Source organism: Populus nigra, chromosome 1 (assembly GCF_951802175.1).
Source record: "Populus nigra chromosome 1, ddPopNigr1.1, whole genome shotgun sequence".
Lineage (NCBI taxonomy): Eukaryota > Viridiplantae > Streptophyta > Magnoliopsida > Malpighiales > Salicaceae > Populus > Populus nigra.
The window spans coordinates 19626497-19653876 of NC_084852.1; the positions used below are offsets into that span (position 1 = coordinate 19626497).

General features: G+C 35.0%; 4 protein-coding genes across 6 annotated transcripts; 1 reads left to right on the forward strand and 3 right to left on the reverse strand.

Moving 5' to 3' along the window:
* Positions 1-2726, forward strand: LOC133673518 (mRNA-binding protein puf3-like). Its single transcript, XM_062094410.1, has 5 exons — positions 1-398; positions 603-927; positions 1589-1752; positions 2115-2373; positions 2610-2726. The coding sequence occupies exons 1-5, from the start codon at positions 1-3 to the stop codon at positions 2724-2726; spliced, it is 1263 nt and encodes a 420-aa protein (XP_061950394.1).
* A 7434-nt stretch (positions 2727-10160) lies between these two features.
* LOC133700316 (thioredoxin domain-containing protein 9 homolog) lies at positions 10161-12004 on the reverse strand. The gene is made up of 3 exons (XM_062123818.1): positions 11622-12004; positions 10824-10982; positions 10161-10725 (listed from the first exon to the last, which is right to left on the reverse strand). Exons 1-3 carry the CDS (start codon positions 11919-11921, stop codon positions 10546-10548), a joined length of 639 nt encoding a protein of 212 aa, XP_061979802.1. The 5' UTR covers positions 11922-12004; the 3' UTR covers positions 10161-10545.
* Positions 12005-13062: 1058 nt separating this feature from the next.
* On the reverse strand, positions 13063-13971 carry LOC133685733 (peamaclein-like). The gene is made up of 2 exons (XM_062106925.1): positions 13727-13971; positions 13063-13554 (listed from the first exon to the last, which is right to left on the reverse strand). Exons 1-2 carry the CDS (start codon positions 13806-13808, stop codon positions 13370-13372), a joined length of 267 nt encoding a protein of 88 aa, XP_061962909.1. The 5' UTR covers positions 13809-13971; the 3' UTR covers positions 13063-13369.
* Positions 13972-20718: 6747 nt separating this feature from the next.
* Positions 20719-27349, reverse strand: LOC133693420 (protein DWD HYPERSENSITIVE TO UV-B 1-like). 3 transcript variants are annotated; one of them, XM_062114643.1, is made up of 10 exons: positions 26685-27349; positions 26151-26217; positions 25727-25980; positions 24728-25307; positions 23581-24234; positions 22689-23129; positions 21890-22084; positions 21675-21731; positions 21231-21277; positions 20719-21113 (listed from the first exon to the last, which is right to left on the reverse strand). In XM_062114643.1, exons 1-10 carry the CDS (start codon positions 26729-26731, stop codon positions 21101-21103), a joined length of 2355 nt encoding a protein of 784 aa, XP_061970627.1. In that variant the 5' UTR covers positions 26732-27349; the 3' UTR covers positions 20719-21100. The 3 variants fall into 3 exon arrangements, with proteins under 3 accessions (XP_061970627.1, XP_061970618.1, XP_061970637.1); XM_062114634.1 differs by having other exon boundaries at positions 21215-21277; positions 26685-27341; XM_062114653.1 differs by lacking the exon at positions 25727-25980 and having other exon boundaries at positions 21215-21277; positions 26685-27338.
* Positions 27350-27380: the final 31 nt, after the last annotated feature.

Sequence of the window (27380 nt, forward strand, 5' to 3'; positions counted from 1 at the left end):
ATGAGGAGTGATGATCAGTACTCACTTGCTGCTGGTCACCCATCATACCAGAATAGCTCCCAAAATGGGACCACATATATGGAGCAATATCCTTATTTTTCCAACATTAGAAACAATAATGGAGGCTGCGGCTATGATCAGAATGTCCGAGATCAAGACTACCATGATAGATTTGCGCTGCATTCTTTCCCCAGCACCTCCCAAAATAGTACCGGACATACGGTGCATCCTTCTTCTTCCAACATCGGAAACAATAATGGCGGCCTCGGCTATAATCAAAATATCCAAGACCAAGACTGCCGAGATAGGTTTGCACTGCATTCTTTTTCGAACATCGGATACAATAATGGCGGCCTCGGCTATAATCAAAGTATCCAAGACCAAGACTGCCGAGATAGGTTTGCACTGCATTCTTTTTCCAACTTCGGAAACAATAATGGCGGCCTCGTCTGTAATCAAAATATCCAAGACCAAGACTGCCGAGATAGGTTTGCACTGCATTCTTTTTCCAACTTCGGAAATAAGCATGCGAGCACTTCGCGCGCGCGTATACGTAGTCAGTCTTATGATGCGCTTGATCAATATGGATTATGTCTTGGTAGAATACTCGATGCTGATAGCACAATACTTGATACTGGCTCTCAATTTAGAAGGGTAAGATCGTTAGAATCTGCAACGCCAGATACTCTGAGGGTTTCTTCTTTGCCTAATTCCCCAGTTTTTCAATCAGATCACGTATCACTATATAAACTGAAAGGCAGAGTGGCTGTGGCAGCAAGAAGTCAAAGTCTGTATCGGGTCTTGCAGGGCTTCCTTGATGAGAGGAAGCCAGATCTAATTGAGATGGTTTTCTTGGAAGTGAAAGATTATGTACATGACTTAATGGAAGATCAGTTTGGTAATCATGTTATTCAGAAGCTTTTTGAAGTATGCAGTGAAGCCCAAATGACTCAACTTATTCTCTCTTTGATCCATAACCAAAGGAGGCTGCTTGGGTTATTCTTTCATCCAGTGGGGTATGTACATGGTGTTTTCGTTTTAATTCAAACTCCAAATCAATGATTTGGACTAATTTCATTTAATTATTCTTTTCATAGAACCCGTGCGATGCAAAAGATGATAGAGCACATCAAAACGCCTAAGCAAAGATTGTTGCTTACACAAGTTTTGATTCGGAGGACAGTCATCTTATCCCAGAACCAAAATGGTTATCACGTAATTCAAAAATGCTTGGAACATTTCCCATTTGATGATATAAAGGTAACACACACACACACACATTATTTATATATATATATGCTTTGTCCTTGATACACAAAAGTGATTGCAAATTAAGCATATTTCTACATAATATTGAATTTATTTGAACTTGAAGTTATGCAAGATTCCATAGTTTGAAGTATAAATTAATCTTTAGCGTTTTAATAATGAGATACGGCAAGAAGACACCAATGGATAGAGTTATATTTTAATTACTGTAAATGCACACTCTCATATAGTGAAGGTGAATGATTAGTCAATCTACGAGTCATGTTTGCAGTTGATTTTCTTTTCATAATCATGATAAAAGCTTTTTATATATTTGCAGCCCCTCATCAAAGAAATAGCAGAAAGTTTTCTTGACATTGCAATGGATAAAAGCGGATGTTGTGTATTGAACCGAGCTTTGGATTGTGCGCAAGGGGAGCTTAAGCATCTTCTTTTGCTTGAAACAATAGCAAATGCAATGTTACTATCGGAAAGTCCTTATGGGTGTGTCCTTTATCTCCTCTTTTATGTTTACTAATTAGTTCCCTTGACATGATTTATGAAAAGTGATTTTTTACTTTGAATCATAATTTAAAATTTACTTTTCATAAATACTTTATCATAAAAATAAGCTATAATAGTTTCCAATGTTAGATATTTCAAGAATTATTCTATGATTTTCAACAATAAATCTATATGCAAAAACTTTTGAATTAAAACCAATGAAGATAAGATTCCTCCTTTGGCATTTTGAATATAACCTTTGTACTGGAAGCCAAAAGTTTATAGACACAAAGAAGAGTTTGTTTCATCTATACATTTCCTTACAGATGCCTTCAACTTTCTTATTTCCTTTTGCATGTTAGGAATTATGTCGTGCAACATGTACTCGACGAACGCATACAGCATGCAACAATCGGGATACTAGAGAAGCTAAAAGGATATTTTGTGTCTCTCTCCATGAACAAATTTGGAAGTAATGTCGTGGAAAAATGTTTGATATGGAGCGGGGAGGAGAATGCTTCAATGATTATCGAGGAGTTTATGCACAGCCCTTACTTTGTGAACATCTGCCGTAATAACTTCGGGAACTATGTTGTTCAAAAGGCACTGGAAGTATCAAAGGTTAGAACATTCAGGCTATGCCTTTTAATTTATTGGCTCCTTTGTGTGTGGCACTACACTTGCTAACCATCAATCAATGTTAATCCATATTTGCACAATATGCTTACGAAAAAACTCGAGTCATTAGATATCATTACATATGCTCATGTTTTTCCTGCTTCAACGAGCGTAAATTTTGCTTGCCACATTCTTTTGATGCAATAATAAACTACCTTTCCCCTTTTCTGCCAACGCAGGGAGGCATTCGCAATGCTCTTGTCAGTCGCATAAATGATTCCTATCCTGATCTGTACAGTGATATTAATGCAAAAAGGGTGGTCAGGAAAGCTCGAGATATCAGGTTCCGGATATAATCGCTAGGCCATGACACCAAGTTCCGAACTTGCTAGTTGTGCTTTCAGCTGTCGAAAGTTCCGTGTTGCATATCCCTGAAATATTAGTTAATTTGTTGTTGATGTTAGACTTGATAAGAGGACAGTTATATTGCCTTTTGCTATAGATAGCTATTAGTAGTAGCGTTTCAACTGCAGAAGAAATAATGATGAGTTTGTAATTTGAAGCTGTTGTTACATTAAACAAACCATTTGGATGCTATGTTGATGAAAGGTAAATATGCTTCATCAACAGAGATGCTGTTGTTGATTATTATATATTAGATTCAATTTCTTAGTTTTAGTATTTATTTCTTGACCGAGTTCTTAGAAACACCTTCTTTTCATTGATTGATTATATTTTGATATTTGAAATTTGACATAGTTCTTGAGCGTATGGCAAACAATGATTTATGTAGGAGCACAGAACAAATGCTAGTGTTCAGCATGGAAAACGCTTGCCATCCATCTCATAGTGTTACCCAAATTGTAAATCATCTGAACACTTTCTTTTTGTTGGAAATAAATTGCGGAAACAGAGAAGAAATTAAAAGGATTGGAAGTGATAATTGGTATAGCTGCAGCTCATTACTTACGTTTTTTTATTATACTTTTGTTCTGTTTTCTTGCTTACATAAACTGAAGAGAAAATGCCTATATAACAAGAGCTGAATTAATGAAATCTAGGAACACATAGACCTCCATAATCTAGAAAAAACCAAAAGAAGAAGAGCCATAAAAGTTAATAATAAAAGACATTGAGAATTACAAATTACATATAACACTCCATTTTAATTTGTAATCTTCAAGAACCCCTTGAATTGTTGAAACTTCTCAACTGGTATAGCTTTAGTGAGGATGTCTGCAGGTTATCATTTGTGTTGATAAACTCCAGCTGAATCTCCTTTTTGGTTACCATGTCTCTAATGAAATGATATCTCAATTCTATGTGTTTTGATATTACATGAAAAACTGGATTCTTGGTCATTGCAATTACAGACATATTATCACAGAAAATAATGGTAAGATCAAGAGCTTTTTACTGCAAATCACTAAGAACTCTCCTCAACCATACTAACTGACAAACAACTTCATTTGCAACAATATATTCTGTCTAAGCAAAAAATAAAGCTATAGAATTATGTTTCTTTAAACACCAAGAGATTATATTTTATTACAAGATAGAACACATACCTAGAAGTATTCTTCCTATCATCATAGCTACCCGCCTAATCACTGTCAGAATAACCAATCAATTTTTTTCATTTTGTTCTTTATATAGGATTCCATGATCTTTGGTTCCTTGAAGATATCGCAAGATTCTTTTTGCTGCTGCAAGATGAAGTATGCTAGAATTCTCTATAAATCTGGAGATAATACTAATAGAAAAAAGAATATTAAGTCTTGAATTTGTAAGGCTGATTAAGAATCCAACGAGACTCTTGAAATACTTTGAATCAATCTTAGTCGCACCATCATCCTGATGTAATTTCTCATTTGCTGTCATTGGAAATGCTCTTGGTTTAGTTCTACTTTCATCAAAATGGTTTCAGCAGAAATCAATTTGAACCATTACTCTATATATTAAATGTCTACATTAAAATTCTACATTCAAACACTCCCTCTTAATTTTAAAATCATGATGATTCAATTCTCTTGTTAGGAGTGTTGGAATTAATTTTAAAGTCTACATTCAAAGTGTCTTTTATTCTCATAGGTGTCTCCTAGGTATATGCATGTATCTATCAAATACGTGTTTATATTTTAAGTCTCTTGAATTATCCTATATTAGTATAAATATATGTTTGAAGTATTGTCAATCTAAGTCCAAGTCTATAGGGACTTCCTCTCTCAGGAGAGTAATATTTATATGAATGAGATTTGTTTTTCATCATGCTTCCCATGTTCCTTGTTTCCCTTATCTCCTTCATATATTTCTAACACTTTTAACCTTTATCTTCATTTCAGGGTTAGTACTCCTATCGATTTTGATCGATGTTTGGATATGCTGGAAAAAGTTGTCGGTTTTATAAAGAAACTAAGAATGCTTTAATGGTATTTTAAACTATAAATACACAAACCAATAAGATATAAGAATTAGATTAAGTACTTGAAAAGAGTTGAACAAACCCCGAAAAAGATCAAAATGACAATTACTGTAGAGAGAAACCCCAGGTCAATCATGCAATAAAATAGGGTATTTAAAAGTTGCAAAAAGATCTAGCTCCATGGAATTTGTAGGCATATCATATTCATTAAAGAGCTCTGGATGGCTGATTCTTTAGATAATTGCAGCCCTTTTCTTAGTGCATTACCTTCACCACTACTACTTGCTTTATTTTTCTCTTGCATCAAATGCATCCTCATACTCAATATCCATGTCTCTATTTTCTCCAACCACAGAAAGAGCTTTAGACCCCCTTGCAATTCAACTCTAAACACTGGCATCATGGTAAAAACTTGTCACAAACATTGTCACAAAAATGGAGTCTATATTATGGGGTTTCTAACAAACCATTCTTTAATCCCAACTTTGTCACAACCTGAATTCCAGAATTTTTTCACAACCTAAATTCTAGGTTCATGGCTGGCATTACAAGAGCGGTGCTATAAAAACACCTCACCTATGCTAAGCCTCAAACATACTTCTCATAAAACAAATTGTATAAGATTTCACATCATTTCATAAACTTTCCATAAATATTTTTCAAAACCAATATAATCAAATAATAATTGATAATACTTATTAAAATATAAGAATCCAAACTTTAAATAAAATAGCGTAATAGTGGATCACTTTAAGACATCAAATCAAGACTAAAAGAAAAGTCTCGTGGATATATGCAAAGTGTTCCAACCAAAAATAAAGAAGCAGAAACTCTCAACAAAGTCAGTTTGCTAACAGAAGGTAAGAACCTAAAAATAATATTAAAAATAAGGGGTGAGTTCAACCAACTCGGTGAGGAATTAATATTTAATACACATTGTATATATTATAAATTATAATCCACACACACACACACACAAACACACACACATTAAGCATATTAGTATATGGTAGTGGGTACATGTCAGATAACATATTACTTATGAAACCACAGAGTTCTAATAACAGACGAGGTTTGCGGTCCCAATAACTATGGAAAAATTAGTCACTATAGGTTAGTGCCTCTTCCACTAGCTAGGTATACGGGCTACTATGTGCATATAAACTAATTACTCTCTATTAGTATGGAGTTTCTGACAAGTATCCTAATATCAAGAAATAATAAATATTCATATAATTTTGCAAGTAAATGAATGTCATATCAAATATAATTTAATTCAAAAGAATACAAGTGCAAATTCAATAATAAATGAGTACTTGAAAAATAAAGCAACATGTATAAATATTCAAGAAATAACTAGGTGTACTCATCATATAATAAATATATTTATATTACATGCATATTAAAGATTATCTCACTCATAAAAAAATAAAAGCAAAAAAAAACAAACATAGAACGGAGACCAGCTACCAAGGATTGACCGAACATTAGCAGAATCTCTACTGAATACAAAAAATACTAAAAAAAAAACTTGAAACATATAATATAAAATATCACAATTCTAAGACTAAAGACCAAATCGTAATTATAAAACCAAAATAAATTCTCCTAATCGATCTCGAACATTATTCAAATTGACCGAACCTAAAAGAATTGATCAACCTTCACTGTTTGGGCAACCAGTCGATCAAAATTGACCACTTGGTTGATCAAAATTGACCAATCGGTCAACCAAAACAATCAGTCCAACTGGTCGATCAATTCAGAAAAACCAGACGACCATTTGATTGGGATTTCAGAATCCCAATTTCCTAGTCTTAAAAATTACAAATCCTTAAAACAATTCAACTTATTTCTCAAAAACTCATAACTTTAGTCCTTATATCAATTGTTTTAATCTAGACTAGCACCCTAAAACATCAATTAAATATCTTTAATCATCCAAATTCTAAAATCAAACTCAACTAATAGACTCAAGCATAAAACATCAAGATTTACCTTAGAAATTCTTATCTCTAACTTTCACTTCTTCTCCCTCATCTCTCATCTTTTTCTTCTTCCCATCTTTTTTTTCTTATGGTTCTCTCTCTCAAGGAAACCAATCTTCTTCTTCTTCTTTTTTACTTCATATTTATATTTATGAAAATATATGAAAAAACCAAAACGTCCCAAAATTATTTATACCCTTAACTACTCATCAAAGGGTGTAAATGTCTTTGCCAATCCAGTATTTTTCGCATATTACAGTAGTAGCAGCAATGACAACGTCAATATCCCGTCTTCCTCCTGTTGTGCTTTTGATTTGTCAACTTGTAGATACTAAAGAATGGGATATCCAATGGAAAAGAAATTCTGGAAGGATACAAATGAAGACTGTGCATTATACACTACCAGAAAATTGATAAATACAAACGGAAATACCGAGGAAATATTTTCATTGGTACATTGCTGACGGATTTTACCGACGAGAATATTCCCTCGGTATTTACCAAGGAAATTACAGTGGGAAAAAATAATTAAAACAAAGCAAAAAAAATGATGATGTGTCAGTTTTACCAACGAAATTACCGACGAAATAAATTTTATCGATAATTCCATCAGTAAAATCGTTGGTAAATTGTCAACACTATTCATCATGTTAATTACAAAGGGAATCACTGACGGAACATTTCATCTGTATTTTACAGAGAGCTCTGAAGCTATTCACTTCCCAATTGCACTGTTAATTATTGTTCTTTATAAACAAAATCACTGACGAATTGAAAAGTCGTTAGTGTTATTTGGTGGTTTTCTGAAAAATTTAAATTAAATATTACAGACGGAATCACCTACGGATTGAAAAGTCGTTAGTGATATTTGATGGTTTTTGAAAATGTTTTATTAAATTCAAAATTTAAGTTAAATATTACAGATACAATCACCGGCAAAATAATGAAAAATATTAATATTTAATTAGTCATTGGTAAAACCGTCAGTAAAACGCCTCAATAAAAAATCTAGAATCCCTAATTTCACAACAGGCCCATCTCCTTTCTTCTTCTTCTTCTTCTCTTCTCTCCTCAACTCCTTCTCTTCTCCTCTAGGCTCCAGTATATCTTCTTCTCCTTTCTTATTTTTTCTTCTAAGTTTTTTTTTAAAATTAGTATACTTTATTAATTTGTTTTTTTTCTCTTCTTAGTTTCACTTGTAACTACATTAAGATAAAAAAAAATTCTTCTTTTTTCATGTTTTTTTCACTATATTTGTTTTTTATTTTATTTTTAATTGTTTTTGTTCTTAATAATTGTATGAATTTTGTTATAGGATTTTTTTTTTCATATGAGATCAATTTTTAATTGATTTATTTATAGGATTTTTTAAAAAAATTTCATATGAATTTTTTTAGTTGAATTTATTTTTTTGTGTTATTGATTTGTTGCAAATTTTTTTGAGTTGATTTTCTTCTTCTTTTTTCCAAGCATTTTGAGTATTATAGAGTGTTGATTAATATTAATTTAATTATTTCATAGTTTTGTAAAATATATTTTTAAATAATTACCGACAGAATTACATACGGTTTGTTTCCGAGGGAATTACCGACGGAATGAAATATTTTTTTTCTGCTCACCTTTTTCGTAAGTAAATCCATCAGTAATAATAATTTTTTTATTACCAATGGACTTATCGATGGACAAAAAATTACCGATGAAAGATTCACCAACAAAGACTTTCTGTCGGTGATTTCATCAGTAATTGTTTTACCAATAAAATAGTAGTGCAAATACTAACAGAAAATTTCATCAGTAAATCTAAAGATTGTGGTAGTGATATTCATCACATTTATCTTAGTTTAAGTTTTGCAATTGTTTAAGTAGTGCTAATTTTCATCCTAATTAGCTAAAGGGATGAATTTCCCTTAATCACTGAAATCCCCTAAAGATACAACTGAAAATAAATTATTATAACTTTAAAGATGGACTTTCCACCACTGTGGTTTTAAAAAATGAGTTCTTTTCTCCTTCATTGTTTGGATTGTTTTTGCATGTACAAACAAATGGGTATCCATGGGAAAAATTGAATTCGGTTTACAGATACTTAGAAACCTAATTAGGTCAAGTTTGAATATTCAAAATCAATACCTGATCGGGTTTGAGTTGGGTTTGAATATTAATTTTAGATTTGGATTTGGGCATGGATAATAGAAATTGACCCATGGGCACTCATTGTCATCTCTATATAAATTCAATATTGAAAGATAAAAAAAAAACAAATCACTATTCATATGAATAATGGTTTGTGAGAAGGGGTATTGAAAAAAAATCAATTAAAGAAATGATAAAAAAAAATTGAATTAACCTATCAAATATGCAATTCAAACATGAGAATAAGATAACAAGCAAATCAAAATAAATTATAAAATCTAATACCTAGTAAATCCAATGTTGAAGAATGAAATTAAAAAGAAACAAATAAACCACTATTCTAATGAATAGTGGTTTGTCAGGAGAGGTATAGTTAAAATAAATTATGAATTTTAATATATGATAGATCTAATGTTGGAGGACAAAATTAAACAGTAAATAATTGTTACGAGAAATGATACAATAAAAGCTATATTTTTAAAGCCCAATCAATATATATATATATATATATATATATATATATATATATATATATATATATATATATATATATATATAGACTCACACTTTTATAGGCTACTAAATTCAATGACAAACTCCAAGCCCAAGTATAAATCTATTTTTTTTACATCCTACTTATCATCTTTTTATAGGCCTAATTAATTAAAAGAAAAACTACAGCCCACGTTAAGGATTTATCTTTGCAACAGCTCTTCTTTTCCTTGAGTTCCAAATTCCTTTTAGCCGTCGGGGACACTATTATTCTTTTTATTCTCACTTTCCTTCCACCAATTCTCAACCTTCTTACATAATAATTGGATGCTTTGCTGTTTATGAAGTTTTGACATTACGGTTCCTTTCTATTTGTTTTGAATTTTTTTTTAGCATTTTAATATTTGTTTTTTATAACAATGACTGCATGTTTGGTAGTTAAGAAAGTTGATGATAAGAAATTCTGAAGAAGTCCTCTCTTTTCTAAAAAAATTCAATAAAAAATTCAGTTTGATTCAATCCAAGTTAGGTCAATATCTTTAGGTTTTTCCACGCCAAGTTAGATCAGTATCTTCTTTTAGTTTTTCATTCAGTCCAACCTGGCTCAGGCCACAAGTTTTCAGCTTAGCTCAAGTCTCAGGTTGACTGGTAGGTTCGATTGTAAAACTATGGTGAAAACACCTCATCATTTAATTTTTGTTAATAATATTTAATAATTAATATTGCAGCTTGCAAAATAGAGCACCAGATCAACATATCAAAATCCGTGGAAACATAGTATTAATGCTTTGGGGAATTTCATTTCCTATTGAAAAAGGAAGCTGCTTCAAAAAATAAGTCGACAAGACAGTACAAGACTTAAAAAAAGCACCATAATTCCATCCACGGGATGATGTCAATGACATGGGTTTCAAAATATGGAATAATCGATTTAAGCTTTATATCAAACACGAGAATAGGATGAGCTGAAACTCAAGGACTTGTACAACATAAAGCCCCAGTCTGCTTTCTACAAAACCAAACAATACAGCGATTGTAGCGTAGCCTATGAGATGTAGCTCAATTGGCAGATTGTGACAGGCATACTCTACTAGACAAGGACTGGAGTCACCTTGTAACCCAAAAGGAGATTACTATGATTTAATCTGAATCTGAAGAGTCATGGCTCTCACTTTGTCGCACACTCCTGGTTTGTGCACTGGATTTCGATGAATTTAGAGACGATTCACCCTCAAAAAAGATCACTTGAGCTTTAGCCAATCTCTCCTCCAAATCCTCTGTGTTAAACTCATCTGTCCCTCCCAGCTCATCAAATCCCACCTGAAAACCATAAAAACATGGCAGTCTAATTTTCAGAACAGTGGAAAAAAGGAGTGAATTCAGTCAACAACATGGAGCCATAAATATACAAAACACACCACATAATCATCCACTTTGGTATTCTTTATAAGTGCAAGAGTTGGAAGAACAACAATCTTGAGTTTTTCAGCCAAAAATGGACTTTTCTCAGCATGGATCTTCACAAAACGTGTCTCTATATGTTGCTTCGCCAGTATGCTCATGTGCTTGTCCATCACCTGCAAATGAACAGTAAGCATGAAATTTTCTCCTAAACCATCCATTTTCCCAGTTAACGTAAAGGCAATATTAATATCACTTTCTCACGCACAACATATTTCATCACAAATTGAATAGCTCGAACGTAGTAGTTATTTCGCATAGCATTCTTTCCAGTGTCGGCAACATCAAGCAACTAAGCAATGCCATTGTATTGCTATTAAAGCTTCCAGGTGCCTTATAACCCTCGGAAATTAAAGAAAATTTAAACGAGAAGAAGCTGCATAAGCATTTGAGTTAAGCACAGTAGATAATAGTTTAGGTAGTTTAGGGCCTTTAGGCATCTAGCAACCTCTAACTTCAATTGAGGACAATCTTGTTTCCAAAATTGCCCTTCAATTGATACGAAGGGCAAATCACAGCCCATGTCAAGAAACAAAGACTCCAAATTCAATATAGCAAAACCCTAAAAATCCACCCCATAAAAAAAAAGAGCAACAATTGTGAAATAGAACCTACAAAACTCAAAATTCCAAGCTTTTAATTTCTACAAGCACAACAAAATTCCTTAAAACAATGAAACATCAATAAAAAAAGAACTTTCTTCAATCAAATAAATTAAATTGTAGAAAAAAAGTGATGGTGATTTCTAATACTACCTTGCAAGGCCAATTATCGCGATAGAAATGGCAAACGACACGATCACTAGCTTTAACAACAGAGAAGAAATCCTTCTCTGATGGAATCTCCGTGTACTCACCATGACCTAAAGAGATCCAACGACTCCGCTTCTCTGCCATTTTCTTCATCTGTTGTAACCGTCTCTCTCTCAATGCTTCTATATCGTCGAGATCGAGACGGTCTAAGGCTGCGATCTCTTCATCGATCTTGTCTTCCACTGCCTTGGCTACAGTAAGCACTTGCTTCTCTATAATATCTTGAAGGTTAGGGTTTGCCATTGTTGGATATCGGAAGCTCTCACTCGCGCTTGGACAAATTTAAAAAATGGAAAACTTGAAATTGATAAGCGGAGAGAGGAGATTTTAAATCCCAAGGTGATGGAGAAAGGCTAAATGCGTGCAAGCGATGCCGTTTTGATTTTGTGAGGCTTGGGTCGAATTCTTGTAGGTGAAGTCCATTTAAGAAGTCGAGAGCCCATACAAATAAAATAGCGCAGCTTTTAGGATATTGGGCATGGGCTGAAAGTTACTTATTTCTCTCATTGGTCATCACTACCGATCTGTCGGGCCCAGTGTTTTAGCCAATTGGCAATCAACAAATCAACCTAGTAATCTGCCACGTAGCCACAATCCACTCACATGGTTTTAGTATATTTGTGGATCTGGCTGACTTGAAACTAGAACAAGACTGGATGGAAGAAAAAATAAGGTAAAAAAAACTTGTTGTGATTTGGTTGGTTGATTCGGTGATCTGGTAAGATTTGATTAAAAATTTGTTTGTAATTCATTGATTTTTGTTTTTTTTAAAACGACACCATTTTGATTTTAAAAAAATAAAATTGACCCGGCCGACCCAGTAACCCGGTCAAAACTTGAAATTGAAGCTTTAGACCGGACTAACCACGAGGCCAGGTCCGAAAACTATTGCTGCGTGAGTTAGCAAGCCATAAATATTACAAACTCATTCTTAATCTTGTTGACCATGTAAGCGATTAATGAACAAAAAATATTACCGGATCCCATCTTTTGCGAACACATCTCGGAGGTGGTGGTAAGTTCTAGTTAAAAAAGAAATATACAGATTAGAGTTAAGTACTCAAACTGGTGAAGATTAGAAAGGAGAGATAGTTTAATTAATTTAATTAATCATAACCATTTGAAATTAATCAAATATCAATAGCAAGTTGAACGAAGAAAACAACACACTTAACCATCTAGGTGGTGGCCCAATGGTAAGAGCTTGGGACTAAGAGGTTTGCTCCCTCTGTGGTCTCAGGTTCGAGCCCTGTGGTTGCTCATATGATGGCCACTGGAGGCTTACATGGTCGTTAACTTCAGGGCCCGTGGGATTAGTCGAGGTGCGCGCAAGCTGGCTCGGACACCCATGTTAATCAAAAAAAAAAAAAAAAAAAGAACACACTTTAACATAATATGACGTACGACACGAACAGCAGCATTAATTCACTGGTCTTCATTACACGATCATGCACGACCAAGCTAATCAAAGCCCGCAACTAATGCCAGAAGAAAAAAAACAAACACGAAGAGAAATAAAAAGGGGAACAGGATTGACAAGCTCTTATTATATCTAGCAGCTACCCCCACGCACGCTAGCTAATCACTCAAGTACACTCCCAAGAACTAATTATACACAGCTAGCTCGTACATATACATGAGACCTTACTTTCTCAACACAGGCACATCCTGACTGTGTAAGAGATTATCATTTAAGGACACTTGGGCTTGCCCTTGGAGTTCCTTTTGTCCCTGTAACATGGGCACTCGTGCTTGTTCCCATAAGTTCCAGAAGGCACACACTTGCACTGTTCACAGCATATTCCACAGTACTTCAAGCACCTGTCTTGTATGCCAGCGTTGGCGCACCTCGTATTGCACTTCTTGGTACAGAAAGCTACACCACAAGAAATCACCAACATGATGAGTATTTCGAGAACTAAATAAATAAACACAAACAGGGATGGAGCCTGCATTTGCTAATTTTAGAGGCCTAACAAAGAAAGTAGTAATTAAATATATATCTCAGCTTTTAAATTAATTAGTAAACGAAGCCCTTGATTAGTTACATGACTTGGCCATGACAGGTTCCAAGAAAGATGAGCTGAAGAGGAGGGAGCACAGCAACAAAGCAGCAAAGAAGAGCTTCATCTCTAGTTTTGCTTCAATCAAAGCATGCAGCAGCAGAGATATAACTAGAGTCTAAGAGGGAGTGGAGTGAAGAGAGGAGTGGGAGAGTACGTGGGAATATATAACACCAAAGCCATTAATTAAGTTTAAAGTGGTACGGGTGGGGGCAATAAATTGAACAGCTGGAGCTTCGCTTGGCAGTTTACGAATGAGCGGTGGAATCAGCCATATCCAGACGCGGTTTCAGCTTGCGAGCAAGAGATACTGTGGATTTGTTTGTTTTCCTGTTGCGTTCTGTGTATTATTTTAATTATATACTAGTTATCTAATAGAATCAAGGACTCGTTTATTTACACAAAAGTTTTTTTTTTTAATAGTTTTTTCATAAACTGATTTTTTTGAAAAGTAAATTTAAAGTAAAATATTTGTTGATATTTGATAGTGTCATGAAAAATAAGTTGAAAAACATTTTCTAGTGCTTGATTATGTTATTAAAAATGAGTTGGAAAATAACTTATTAATGTTTTATTTTATTTTTCAAGTTTATTAAAATAATAAGAAACAAATCTTACAAATTAAAAAATTGAATGAGAATGAAATTGAAAAAAATCTAATTTAATAAATTATCTCAAATAAAATAAATAATAATCAAAATAATAAAGATCAAATCTAACAGATAAAAAAAATTAAAAGATGATGAAATTAAAATAATAATAATAACAATTTCTTAAATTATTTAAATAAAATAAGTAACAATCAAAAGAATGAGGACCAATTTGATAGATAAAAAATTTCAATTTAAAAAATAATAAGAGAAAAGTAAATAACAATCATAAAAATAAGAACCAAAGTTAATATAAAAATCAAATTAAATCAAATTTTAAGGGATGAATTTGATAAATTATCATTAGTTTAAAGTTTCCCTGTTTTAAGCCTATTTCTGTTATGTTGAATAATTCCTCCATGTCTTGAGGAACAAGATTGTTTTTCTGTTACAGTAGCACGATTATAGGACTTTAAATCGTGGGCAGTTATTCTTTTCTTCTTCCAGTGTAAGGCTATTTAATGGCCATATCAGTTGCTTAATAAAAACTAACTTAATTCTTCCATCTCTCGTGTAATCAAACCTGTCAAAGCTCTTTGTTTTTTCTTTTATTCTACAATTGGTATCAGAGCCTCCTCACGAGGTTTGATCAAATTCTTTTCAGGTATTAAAGTAAAGAGTCAGAGACATGGCATCCGAAAATAGTTTCGTGCAACCTGCCATTCCAAGGTTTGATGGTCACTATGACCATTGGAGTATGCTGATGGAGAATTTTTTGCGTTCCAAAGAATATTGGAACTTGATAGAAACAGGAATCACTACTGCAATAGAGGGATCAAGTCTCAGTGAGATACAACAGAAGACGTATGAAGATCAAAAGCTGAAAGATCTCAAGGCCAAGAACTATTTGTTCCAAGCCATTGATCGATCGATACTGGAAACAATCTTGAAGAAAGATACAGCTAAAGAAATATGGGATTCATTGAAGCAAAAATATCAAGGGACAGCACGTGTCAAGCGCACTCAATTGCAAGCTCTTCCCAAAGAGTTTGAGGTGTTGCATATGAAGAATGCAGAAAATCTGCTAATGATTATTTTGGCAGAACACTCACCATTGCAAACAAAATGCGAATTCATGGAGAACAAATGAATGATGTGGTTATCATTGAAAAGATTTTGAGGTCAATGACTTCAAAATATGATTATGTTGTTTGCTCCATTGAGGAATCAAATGATCTGGACACCATGTCTATAGACGAGCTTCAAAGCAGCCTCTTGGTGTATGAACAACGGATCAGCAGACATGTGAACGATGAACAAGCACTTCAGATCACTCATGGATTCCAGCAAGGAGGAAAAGGTGGAGGTAGAGGCACTTATCAAGGACGAGGAAGAGGAAGGGGTAGGTTTGGATTCAATAAATCCATCCTAGAGTGTTATTATTGTCATGAATTAGGGCATTTTCAATGGGAATGTCCTAAACGAGACAAGGAACAGAGGGTGAATTATGCTGAAACAAAGGATGAGATGTTGCTAATGGCGTTTGTAGATTCCAACGAGACTGACATTGAGCACATTTGGTTTCTTGATTCTGGGTGCAGTAATCACATGTGTGGGAAACAGAACATGTTTTTTGATCTTGACATAAGCTTTCGAGAAACCGTGAAGCTTGGCAATGACTCTAGTCTTACTGTACAAGGAAAAGGAAACATTCGAATGGAAGTAAATGGGTGTGTGCATGTAATCACGGAAGTTTTCTACGTGCCAGACCTAAAGAATAATCTGTTGAGTATTGGCCAATTGCAAGAGAAGGGGCTGACAGTTCTCATTCAACGTGGAATTTACAAAATATTTCACAAAGAGAAAGGCTTGATCATGGAAACAGAAATGACACACAACAGAATGTTCACTGTGCATGCTCGTTATCCACCTAAGGAATCAAAATGTTTCTCCACACTGATCACAGATCAAGCAGACCTTTGGCACTGTCGGTATGGACATCTCAGCTGGAATGGGCTCAAAGTGCTACAACAAAAGAAAATGGTGAAAGGGTTGCCTCTGTTTAAAGCCTCCCAAAAGATTTGTGAGGATTGCCTGGTGGGAAGACAACATCGTGATCCATTTTCTAGAGCAAGCATGTGGAGAGCCAACAACATTCTTCAGTTGGTACATGCTGACATATGTGGACCAACTAATCCAGTTTCAAATGGCAATAAAAGGTATCTTATTACATTCATCGATGATTACAGCAGGAAAACTTGGGTGTACTTCTTGATGGCAAAATCAGATGCTTATTCCACATTCAAATCTTTTAAAGCCAGAGTTGAGAAGGAAACAGGTTCTTACATACAGAGTCTTAGAACAGACCGTGGAGGAGAATTTACATCACAGGATTTCACTGACTTCTACAATGAGCATGGCATTCAAAGGCAGCTGACGACCGCTTATACACCTCAGCAGAACGGTGTAGCAGAAAGGAAAAACCGCACCATTATGAATATGGTGCGCAGCATGTTGACAGCAAAGCAAATTCCCAAGACATTCTGGCCTGAAGCAGTAAACTGGACGGTGCATATTCTAAATCGATGTCCAACTCTAGCTGTGAAGAACAAAACACCAGCAGAAATGTGAAATGGGCACAAGCCATCAGTGGACTACTTTCGAGTTTTTGGTTGCATTTCTCACGTGCATGTACCTGACAGCAAAAGAATAAAGCTTGATGCCAGAAGTGTAAAATGCATTTTACTGGGGGTAAGTGATGAATCTAAGGCTTATAAATTGTTTGATCCAATTTCAAATAAAATCATTATAAGCCGAGATGTAGTATTTGAAGAAAATCAGCAATGGACCTGGGATGATGATCACAAACAGGCCATATATGCTGAGCTTGAGTGGGAAAACGACACAGAAGGAGCTGTTAAAATAGAAGGAGCAGTTGAAAATACGGGAGGTGACTCTGAAGAATCTATTTTCAACGAAGAAACTGGAGACAGTGAACCCGATGGAGGTAATATTGAAACAGATGGAGGAAATATTGAAGCTGATGGAGATAACATTAATATCTCACATGAAGAACAGCCATCATCTCATGTGACACGAACACGAAGACCACCAGTGTGGATACGAGACTATGAGACCGGACAAGGGCTCTCAGATGAAGAAACTGTCAACCTAACACATTTAGCTTTGTTCACTGATGGAGATCCTATTACATTTGCTGAAGCTGTGAAGTCTAAGAAATGGAGAAAAGCCATGGATCAAGCGATGCAAGCTATAGAAAAGAATGACACATGGGATTTAACAGTGCTGCCATCGGGAGGAAAAACAATAGGAGTAAAATGGGTGTTCAAAACAAAATTCAATGAACATGGAGAAGTGGACAAGCACAAGGCTCGGCTGGTTGTTAAGGGGTACTGTCAACAGCATGGAATTGATTACGCTGAGGTCTTCGCACCAGTAGCTCGCCTGGACACTATACGCATTGTTATATCCATTGCTGCACAGAAATCTTGGGTAATCTACCAGCTTGATGTCAAGTCGGCTTTCCTGCATGGAGAAATTACTGAAGAAGTTTTCGTTGAGCAGCCACCATGATATGAACAGAAAGGGCATGAAGCTGAGGTTTATCGACTGAAGAAGGCATTATATGGCCTTAAACAGGCTCCTCGCGCCTGGTATAGTCGCATTGAAACATATTTCAGCAATGAAGGCTTCACCAAATGTCCTTATAAGCATACATTATTTATTAAGACTGCAGGTGGAGGTAAAATTCTGATTTTGTGTCTTTATGTTGATGATCTTATCTTTACTGGCAATGATAATGCCATGTTCGAAGAATTTAAACAGTCTATGAAAACTGAGTTTGACATGACTGATCTTGGGCAAATGAAGTACTTCCTTGGCATTGAAGTATTACAAAAGGCAGATGGTATCTTCATTACTCAACGAAAGTATGCTCAAGAGATTTTAGAAAGGTTTAACATGGCTCAGTGTAACTCAGTACATAACCCCGTGGTTCCTGGTTTTAAACTCACGAAAGATGAAGAAGGAGTAGCAGCTGATAGCACCGTTTACAAACAAATGGTGGGAAGCCTAATGTATTTGACTGCAACACGTCCTGATTTAATGTTTAGTGTCAGCTTGATCAGCAGGTATATGGAGCGTCCTACTGATTCTCACTTCCAGACAGCTAAAAGGATTTTGAGGTATATAAAGGGCACAATTGTTTTCGGGATATTCTACAAGAAGGGAGGCAGAGCAGAACTTGTAGGATATTCGAATAGTGACTATGCTGGCGATCAAAATGACAGGAAAAGCACGCCAGGATATGCTTTTCTCATGAATTCAGGAGCTGTTTCTTGGTCTTCAAAGAAGCAACCGGTGGTTACTCTCTCTACCACTGAAGCTGAATTTGTTGCTGCAGCATCAAGCGCATGCCAGGTCGTGTGGTTGAGAAGAATTCTGACAGTCTTAAATCAAGAGCAAAGTAATCCAACTGTGGTGTTTTGTGATAATATTTCAGCAATTAAAATTTCAAAGAATCCTGTGATGCATGGTCGTACTAAACACATAGATGTAAGATTCCATTTTTTCCGTGATCTTGTTAAAGATGGGATTCTGGAGCTAATTCACTGTTCTACACAGCAACAAGTTACAGACATCCTAACCAAACCGTTGAAGCTTGATACCTTTCTGAAAATGCAAAATCTGCTGGGAGTGCATGAATATCCAGGTATAAACTCAATGATAATGGCATTCAGTTTAAGGGAGGATGATAAATTATCATTAGTTTAAAGTTTCCCTGTTTTAAGCCTATTTCTGTTATGTTGAATAATTCCTCCATGTCTTGAGGAACAATATTGTTTTTCTGTTACAGTAGCACGATTATAGGACTTTAAATCGTAGGCAGTTATTCTTTTCTTCTTCCAGTGTAAGGCTATTTAATGGCCATATCAGTTGCTTAATAAAAACTAACTTAATTCTTCCATCTCTCGTGTAATCAAACCTGTCAAAGCTCTTTGTTTTTTCTTTTATTCTACAGAATTTTAAAAAAAATATTCAAATAAAATATATAGCAATCAAAAGTTTGAGGATTAAATTTGAAATAATCAACAAATAATATGATATTTTTAAAATTTTCACAACTTCTGGAAAGTGTTTTCCGTCCAAAATAAAAGAAAAACATTTTTCTGAAAATCAAGTCAATTTTTTCTTTGATAAGAAAGTGTTTATCGTTAACCAACTTTCCTAATAATAAACAAACACATGAAAGTTTGGAAAATGGTTTCCCGGAAACCACTTTCCGAGAAACAAGCGCACCACAAGAATTATTTATATCAATAAATATATATAAAAAAAAATGTTAAAGAGTTTACAGATTAAATATTTTTTTTTAACATATATATATATATATATATATGTTTTAATTATCGCAAGTAAAAAATATAAATATAAATATAAATAAAATATAGTGAAAATCATATATATTAATAAAAATATAAAAAATTCCAAACTTATTTTTAATATAATAAAAAAATAGAACAAAATTATAATTGATATATTAAAACATCATTTTTTAGTTTTTGTATAATAATTTTTCATATAAAAATATAAAATCATAAATTACAAAAATACTATGATAAGAACAAAAAAATAATATAAAAATGTGAAATATAGAGGGATAGATATTGCAAGTGTAAAGAATAAAAAATAATATTTTTTCAAAAAATTATAATGATAAAAAAAATATTAAAAAAAAATAATGATAAATAGATACTGTGTAGTTAAAAAATTGAAAAAAAAATTGTGCCATTTCTACTATAAAAATCTATTTTCTTTTAGTGTATATATATAAAATATAGTTTAAAGTGTTTAATTAATTAACCTAATTTCATAGAAATCTTTTGTTTTTTTTTTAATTTTAATTAAAAAAACTATAATTAAAAAGGACCCCACTCCCAGGAACGTGCTCATATATATATATATATATATATATATATATATATAGACAGACACAGACACCGCTGGCGCCAGCAGGTGCGTTCTCGGTGGCATAACTAGGAGTTTTATCTACTACAACGGAAGCAATGAGGACAGATACAATTAAGATGAGTACTCGTAGGTGGTTGAGCCTTTACTCCCGCGTTTTATGACCCTCGAGTACAGAAATGAAAAGTCCAACGCCTGTTTTTGTTCCTCTCGTTTCACGATTTACATCCATCCATGGATGATATTGTTCGTAAAAATAACTGGGAATGATGAATAGCATTACTCTATTTCGACGGTCCATGATCAACGATGTCATCCTTTCATCTAAATCTCAATATTAATTGCCAAGTTGTTTGTTTTGGGGGATTCCTTCCAATAAAATGAATGATTTTGTGCCACTTTTGGAAACTTCAAATACCCTCCTCCACCTTGTATAGTTTTGTTAGAAAAAATTAAGTTGCTGAGATCCCAGATGCCCAGATCAAATTACAAACGCTTTAACGCCATGGGTTCTTCAACTAATCACCATGACGTTGATTGCTTATGCTAGAATTGTTTGCACTGCGAAATGCATGTTCATTACATTTACAAAGATAAAGATCTTATAAGCCATGATTAATATACATTTTTTTTACCATTGGGTGTTTAGCCCAGAAGTGGCTGAGATTTCAAGCTCAAATCCTCCTCTTATCATTGAAAGAATATATACCTCAACCTCCCTTGCTAATGGATGGGCAGGAATCCCGGCTTTTAGAGTATCCCTTGGCATTGCCGCAGGAAGCTAGCAAATTGACCTGCAAATTGTACCTTAAAATCTAAGAATCTTAAAAGGAAAATGGAACCGAGCAACAAGCTTCAAAATACAAAGTCAGAAAAGCAGGGCAAGAATTTATACCTTCACAATTTCATACCTCGAGTTGGGACGCATATAGGCTGCCAATATACTCATGTTGAAATCCTTTGTACAGGGACATAAAAACACAAATGTGATTCATTTAATAATTCAATAATGCACAAACCTCAGCTTGGTAGTTTAACAATATACCAAACAGAAGCTACTCAAATGGGATTAAATGAAAGAGCTAAATGACTATTTCCAAAACCCATGGGAGGTTGACAAAGGTGGCTGGAGGGCAAGTGGAGAGAGAGAGAAGATGGCAGACTAAAAAACAAAGTAGCTTTCACCAACAAGTTACATAATACTAATATGGAAGAGAAGAGAGATTTCACGAGGTAAATTAACAAATGACAATATTTTGCTCAAAATCCAAACACTGAAAGAATTAAGAAGTTTCTCAAATCTACTCTCGAATTGACATAAGAAGGTTAAGAATCAATAGCAAGTGTAAACTCACCCTAAAAGGATCTCCCCTCAAAGATTGCACATACATTGAATTCACTAGGCCTTTCCCCTGCAAAAGAACAGCATATGCTCAGTTTACAGGTTCCAAGAAAATGCAATCCTAGAACCCTCCCTGGGCAAATATGGTTCCAATATCAACATCTCTCTAACTTTTATGTCATTAATTGAAATCTATGCTTCCACGTCCCAATTAAAAGATGAAGGTACCTCCAAGGATATGTCTCTGAAACGCCTTCCAGTTTGAGCACAGCAAACACGGACCACATGTTCATCACTACTCCCACTTATAATATAATCCCTTCCATTCATATAGTAGGAACGGGTGTAATTCTGTGAACTTCCCGTAGGTGCTATGTCAAAACTCAAGTGAAGCCTCCCATCAACAGCCAAAAGTTGTCGAACCTGATACATTTCTACATTTTAATCTCAAGACTCCACTAATTTCCTTAAAACAAGTGAAATAATTGTAATAAATATCAGAAGAAAAAAAAATCAGTGTACAAGGTATAATTGAAGGAGAGGAAATGAACATTCAGCAAGCTGTCAAGGCCAAATTGCAAAAGGAGCATAAATTGAGGACTGAGAAGCTAACTGCTAGGGTTGCTTGAAATAAAGGAAATACGTCCATGAGTTTGAAACCCTGATGAATCACATCTTGCACCCTAACAAATAAACATTTCTACTCCTCCTATCTCGAACATAGTATGTGGTATTATAAGTCATCATAGACAGTAAACACAGCTTAGATGGCCAGGTAATTAGGGCTCAATCCAGATGAAGATCACTAGGATGAAGTACTAAAATAGTAAGGGGTGGCATTACAAACAAGAAAGGGTTTAGAACATTGCATCGTGGGGAAAAATTCTTATCTGTATGCACATCATGACTCAGTTTCGTTAAGGATGGATTCTGTATGAGGGAAAACAATTGATGGGGCCCTAATTTAACATTCAAATTGATGGAACTGCATGCCCCTAAAAATGCAGTAAATTAATTCAAAGAATACCTCATTATCAACAGCAGATGCAAGAAGATAGTGATCATCTGGAGAAAAGCACACCATCACATTTCCTCTAGAGACTGAAGTAGTATAGCAAGGCTGTATTGGTTTCTGTCTCAAGTCCCATAGTTTGACATCCTGATCAAATGAAGAAGTTGCAAAAACTGACGGGGAATGGTTTGAGAACTTGACAACATTGATGTGCTCTCTGTGCACATCAGTGAACACCTGTATGCGCCTTCCACTGTTGATGTCATACAAAGCAACATTTTTGGAGTATCCGCTTGCCAGAAATAGTTCGTCGGTGGAGTTAACATGAACAGATGTCAATTGGTCAAAGTCATCAAAGGTGACTGAACTGGCAGCTGAATACATGCCCGTAACTGTTGGGGGCATGTGCTCTATGTCATACAATTTTAGCAAACCACTATCTGAACCTGCTATGAACTGAAAGCAAATCAGAATCAGAAGTAGCCATGTGATCAGGGACTTGATATGCACATAATCAAATGCTCTAACAAAAGCTTGACAGGAAATGTCTAATGATCTTATTGCATCTCAGAAGTTGTTCGGTCTTGTGGAGGCCAGAGCAACATGCACACTGTTTTAGAATATGCTGTTCCTCACTTGAGGCGCATGAACATCATGTTGTTTTAATCACCTCACCAAATTCAAGTAAATCCTGTAGAAGTACAGATCAAACTAACTCTGTTTTTAAGTGGATAACACTTAAAATTAGCTATTGACCATTTCTAAAATCAGTTAGTCGTATAGAATTACCTTAACTTACATACAAAGCATAATTTCTTGTACACTAGTGAGAAAAACAAAAGTAATTACGAAAGGTGAACATCATGCAAAGACACATATCCACCGCACTTAATGCAGAATGACATACCTTAGATGGATATTTCTTGAGCCAGCAGAGTCCCAACACACTATTCATGGCACCAAGTGATGAAACATACCTAACTACTTTCTCATTCTCATGGTTGACCACAACAACTTCACCATCCAAGGTTCCAAACACCATTATGCTAGAAAGAGATGGATGGTACTCAAACTGTCTGGGCCGGAAACTCCTACTTCCATCACCTAAATCACAGCCCGATACAGAAAGTGAATGCAACAACGGCCACGCAGAAGATCCCAACTTTGCAGCACAAAGAGACCGGGTATAAGAGTATTGGGAGTTTCCATGATAATAAGAAGGCTTTTGATCTTTTGACAGCATATGAGAACGGGTATCTTTTATTTCACGCTTGTGCAAGATGGTGACAACACTCTCTTTATGCTTCCGATTGTATGGTAAGTACTCGAAGTATTGTGAAAATGTAACAGCAGCCCTTTCGCTGTCAATCTTTCTGACAGGTAAGTTATCCAAAACTTTCAAATTGGGTAATGAAGCTATCATGTACTCTCTATAATGTTTCTCGAAGCATATTGGTGAAGCGTGATGAGAGATATACTTCGAAGGAACATCTGCAATATGTCTCCCAAAGTAACCATGCAGGGACTCTTCTTTTTTATTCCACGATGTACCAGAAGAAAGCTGTCAAGCAAATAACAAATTTGATTATTGAGTATTTAGAAAGAAAGGGGGTTGGATGGACACAAGAAAATACCATAAATTCAATCTATATTACATATTTAGCAATCCAGCATTATAAAGGAAGCTGGGATCGTGCACTATAGGAAGTCTACATTTATAACCACAACTGACCAGACACTTGCCACTTTAAAATGAAAAGGACAAGAAAAACAAGATCCACAGTCCACCAATCCTTTCAAGTCTAATGTGACCAGGAGAAATACAAAAATTCAAAAGAATTGCAGGTGAAAAGATACAATAATCATACTTTGCTAGACTTACAATAATCATACTTTGCTAGACTTCTTCACATGAATTAAAAAGATTCGTTCTGAATGCTACCAATTGAAAACAAACAAAATGATGTCACTTTCTTCAGTGATAAGATGCACCCGCTTCCTTAGACTGAGATCACTAGCAACCAGGACATAAGGAAAGAGCACATGTGCATTACCTCACTTTGAAGGTTGACCTGCCTGTTCCAGCCAGAAGAAAAATTGGTCAACAGATCCATATAATCAAATTCTTGCCAATAACTTGAAAAATCAACTTCATTGTCATCTGATGAATCCTCCATCATACTTTGAACTTGCTGACCTGTAGCTATATTATTGAATGAAAACACATTCCCGGTTGCCTCATCTGTGCCTTGGTTAAGAAATGATTCTTCATCAATATCAGTCAAAAGTTCTCTAACATCAGGTTGATCCTCCAAATTTCCACCTGAAGATGCTGAAGGAGAGGCAGAATCATTGCAGCATATCCACTTCTGAAACCGAAGTTCTACCAAAGAAGAAAGTTTCGAAAGTGCAGCAATAGTTGTCCAGAGATTGGCAACTCTTGTCTCGCACATTGAGAGGCAAGTTAGAATGGGCATGCAAGTAAAACAATCCTCCTGGAAGCTTGTCAGTGAAGTACTAAAATCAAGGTTGAGGGTATGTATTTGCATGAATTTCCCTGCCATGTTCAGATTCCGGAAATGAGAAGACCTCAAATTCAAAATTTGGCAAGCTAAACCTTTCTGAGAAAGCTCCCTGAGTATGAAACTGAAGTTAGTAATAAAAAAATATATCATATTCCAGAAAACTACAACGTATTCCATGCTCGTTTAAGAGAAAGAATTCGGGATTCTAGAAAATTCTAACAAAAGAATGCATAGTCAGATTCTGAAATGATGTTGAGGTTTAAGGAAGTCTCTTCTTGTCTAGGCCTTCCTCACAATTTCTGGCTTCTTTGGAAGTGGAAGAACCTTCAGTGGCTACCGACTTTGCATTTCTGGTATGCAGAGATTTCTTTTTTGGGTAAATGAGGGCAATTTAGAATTTTTTATTCATTATTTCTGGAGTGGCTTTTCCGATCACTACAAACAGATGGTGTCCCTTTGGTGCCTTATCATAGAACTGCTTTTACTCAAAGCATTATACAAGTAACAACAATAAGAACAGCTATATACCGCAAGAAGTCCTTTCCAAATGGCAAATCCTGAAGATCAACTACTTGAAGCTTTTGATTGAAAGCACGCATCAAAGATAAAGCATATTCTCCATGCAAAGCACAATTTGGTCCATTACGTATGTCAACCACTTCAATCTCAGAAGTTTCAATGGTTGCACACACATCAAGAAGCGGAGGAACATCAATATCTTCAAGATGGTCCAAGATGATCTCCAAGCTACATATCTCATTGCAGGACTTTTTAACCTCAGCCTGGACAGCAAAGCAGTCATCAGGCAGGTTCAACTTCTTGTTTCCATCAATAACTAATTTAAACCCTAGCCTAAATCAAACATTACAAATTTAAACACATACAAGTTACTGTTATTTTAATCAGGTTTTGTTGAACACACAGGTAAACTGTAACTCTAACCTACACTGACCTTAAGGAAACCAGATAAAATTTCTGTATTAGGTAGGACACCATGCCTCTTGCAAGAATCAATGTACCTAAAACCAGAATCAAAGTGAAAAAATAAAAAATCAAAGTAAATCAAGTGTTTTCATTAGCTATAGACAGGAAAATAACAACTGCTTCAACAAGCCATAAGGTGATATCAATGACTATGCTCTCTCCGTCCTTTTCCTCTTTCAATGCAACCTTTCTCCAAATTTCGAAATAACACCACATGAAAATGTTACCAAGGTTCTTTGATCACCAATTCTCAACTCTCGCTCTAAAATTCACAGAATTAAAAGAAGAAACAAAAGGGCATAAGAACGTTTAATGGGTTAAAATCAATTTCTCCATTTCAGCTAAAAACAGGGCCCTCGTTTATAATCTCCCTCAGTTCATCTTTACAAGTAAAACTCCTTTATATAACCAAATGGGGTTCAAGGAATTTTTATGTTATCATAGAATCCAAAATCTAAAAAGTAAAAAGTGATCAAATTGAAAAGAAAAGTGAGCAACTTACATTTGTTCCAGGGTTGAGATATTAAAGGATGGGATATCAGTGGCCATAATTTAGATTTGGAGTCTCCGACTATCAGCGAAAAATAAGAAGTAACTCTATGACAGCAGAGGGGGCGATGTTTCTTTATAGCTTTACAACAGTTATGCAATTATGGACAAGCACGAAGACATATACGTGTGTGTGCGTGTGTGGAGGTTGAAGAGATGAGTTGTGTTATGTTCGACCAGAAACTGTAAAGGAGAAGTCGGTATTTTTCGGACACACACATACAACCCAGCTTCTGATTTTACTTTGCCCGGCTGCAGGCTGCTTATTCGCAAGCCAAGAGAAGCGGGGAAAGGAGAGGTTCGAATGAATATTTATTTTGGTGTTTTCAGGGAAGTTGAGAGTGATGCATGGAAGCATCTGTGCGGTGTGTGATATGATAGTAACAAGTCGGGTTGGATTGGGATTTTTTATATTTATTTCGGATTGATTTAGAGATGGTAGTTAATTAGGTGAAACATGTGTTGAATAAATCAAAGTCTAGGAGGGGGTTGGTGGGTTTATCAAACTCTCAGGGAGAGGAAACTTGGTGGTGGTTATCGAGCAATAAACAATGCTTAAGACGTATCATAAAGGGCTGACCAAAACCAAATAATGCGCTCTCTTCTCGACACTCTAGTCAATCTATCCTTTTGTTGGAACCCCGATGTC

Bases quoted from the DNA above. Each gene is read 5' to 3' on its own strand.
- LOC133700316 (XM_062123818.1), bottom strand. From the start codon at position 11,921: ATGGCAAACCCTAACCTTCAAGATATTATAGAGAAGCAAGTGCTTACT. The intron at 10,983-11,621 runs GTAGTATTAGAA...GTTCATTTGCAG, and splicing joins GCGATAATTGGCCTTGCAAG to GTGATGGACAAGCACATGAG. The intron at 10,726-10,823 runs GTGTGTTTTGTA...TATGGTTTTCAG, and splicing joins CCAAAGTGGATGATTATGTG to GTGGGATTTGATGAGCTGGG.
- LOC133685733 (XM_062106925.1), bottom strand. From the start codon at position 13,808: ATGAAGCTCTTCTTTGCTGCTTTGTTGCTGTGCTCCCTCCTCTTCAGC. The intron at 13,555-13,726 runs GTAACTAATCAA...CTTGTGGTGTAG, and splicing joins ACCTGTCATGGCCAAGTCAT to CTTTCTGTACCAAGAAGTGC.
- LOC133673518 (XM_062094410.1), top strand. From the start codon at position 1: ATGAGGAGTGATGATCAGTACTCACTTGCTGCTGGTCACCCATCATAC. The intron at 1,753-2,114 runs GTGTGTCCTTTA...TTTGCATGTTAG, and splicing joins CTATCGGAAAGTCCTTATGG to GAATTATGTCGTGCAACATG. The intron at 2,374-2,609 runs GTTAGAACATTC...CTGCCAACGCAG, and splicing joins AGGCACTGGAAGTATCAAAG to GGAGGCATTCGCAATGCTCT.
- LOC133693420 (XM_062114634.1), bottom strand. From the start codon at position 26,731: ATGGCCACTGATATCCCATCCTTTAATATCTCAACCCTGGAACAAAT. The intron at 23,130-23,580 runs GTATGTCATTCT...ATTTGCTTTCAG, and splicing joins TCAAGAAATATCCATCTAAG to TTCATAGCAGGTTCAGATAG. The intron at 21,732-21,889 runs GTACCTTCATCT...GTTCTTTTGCAG, and splicing joins TCAGAGACATATCCTTGGAG to GGGAAAGGCCTAGTGAATTC.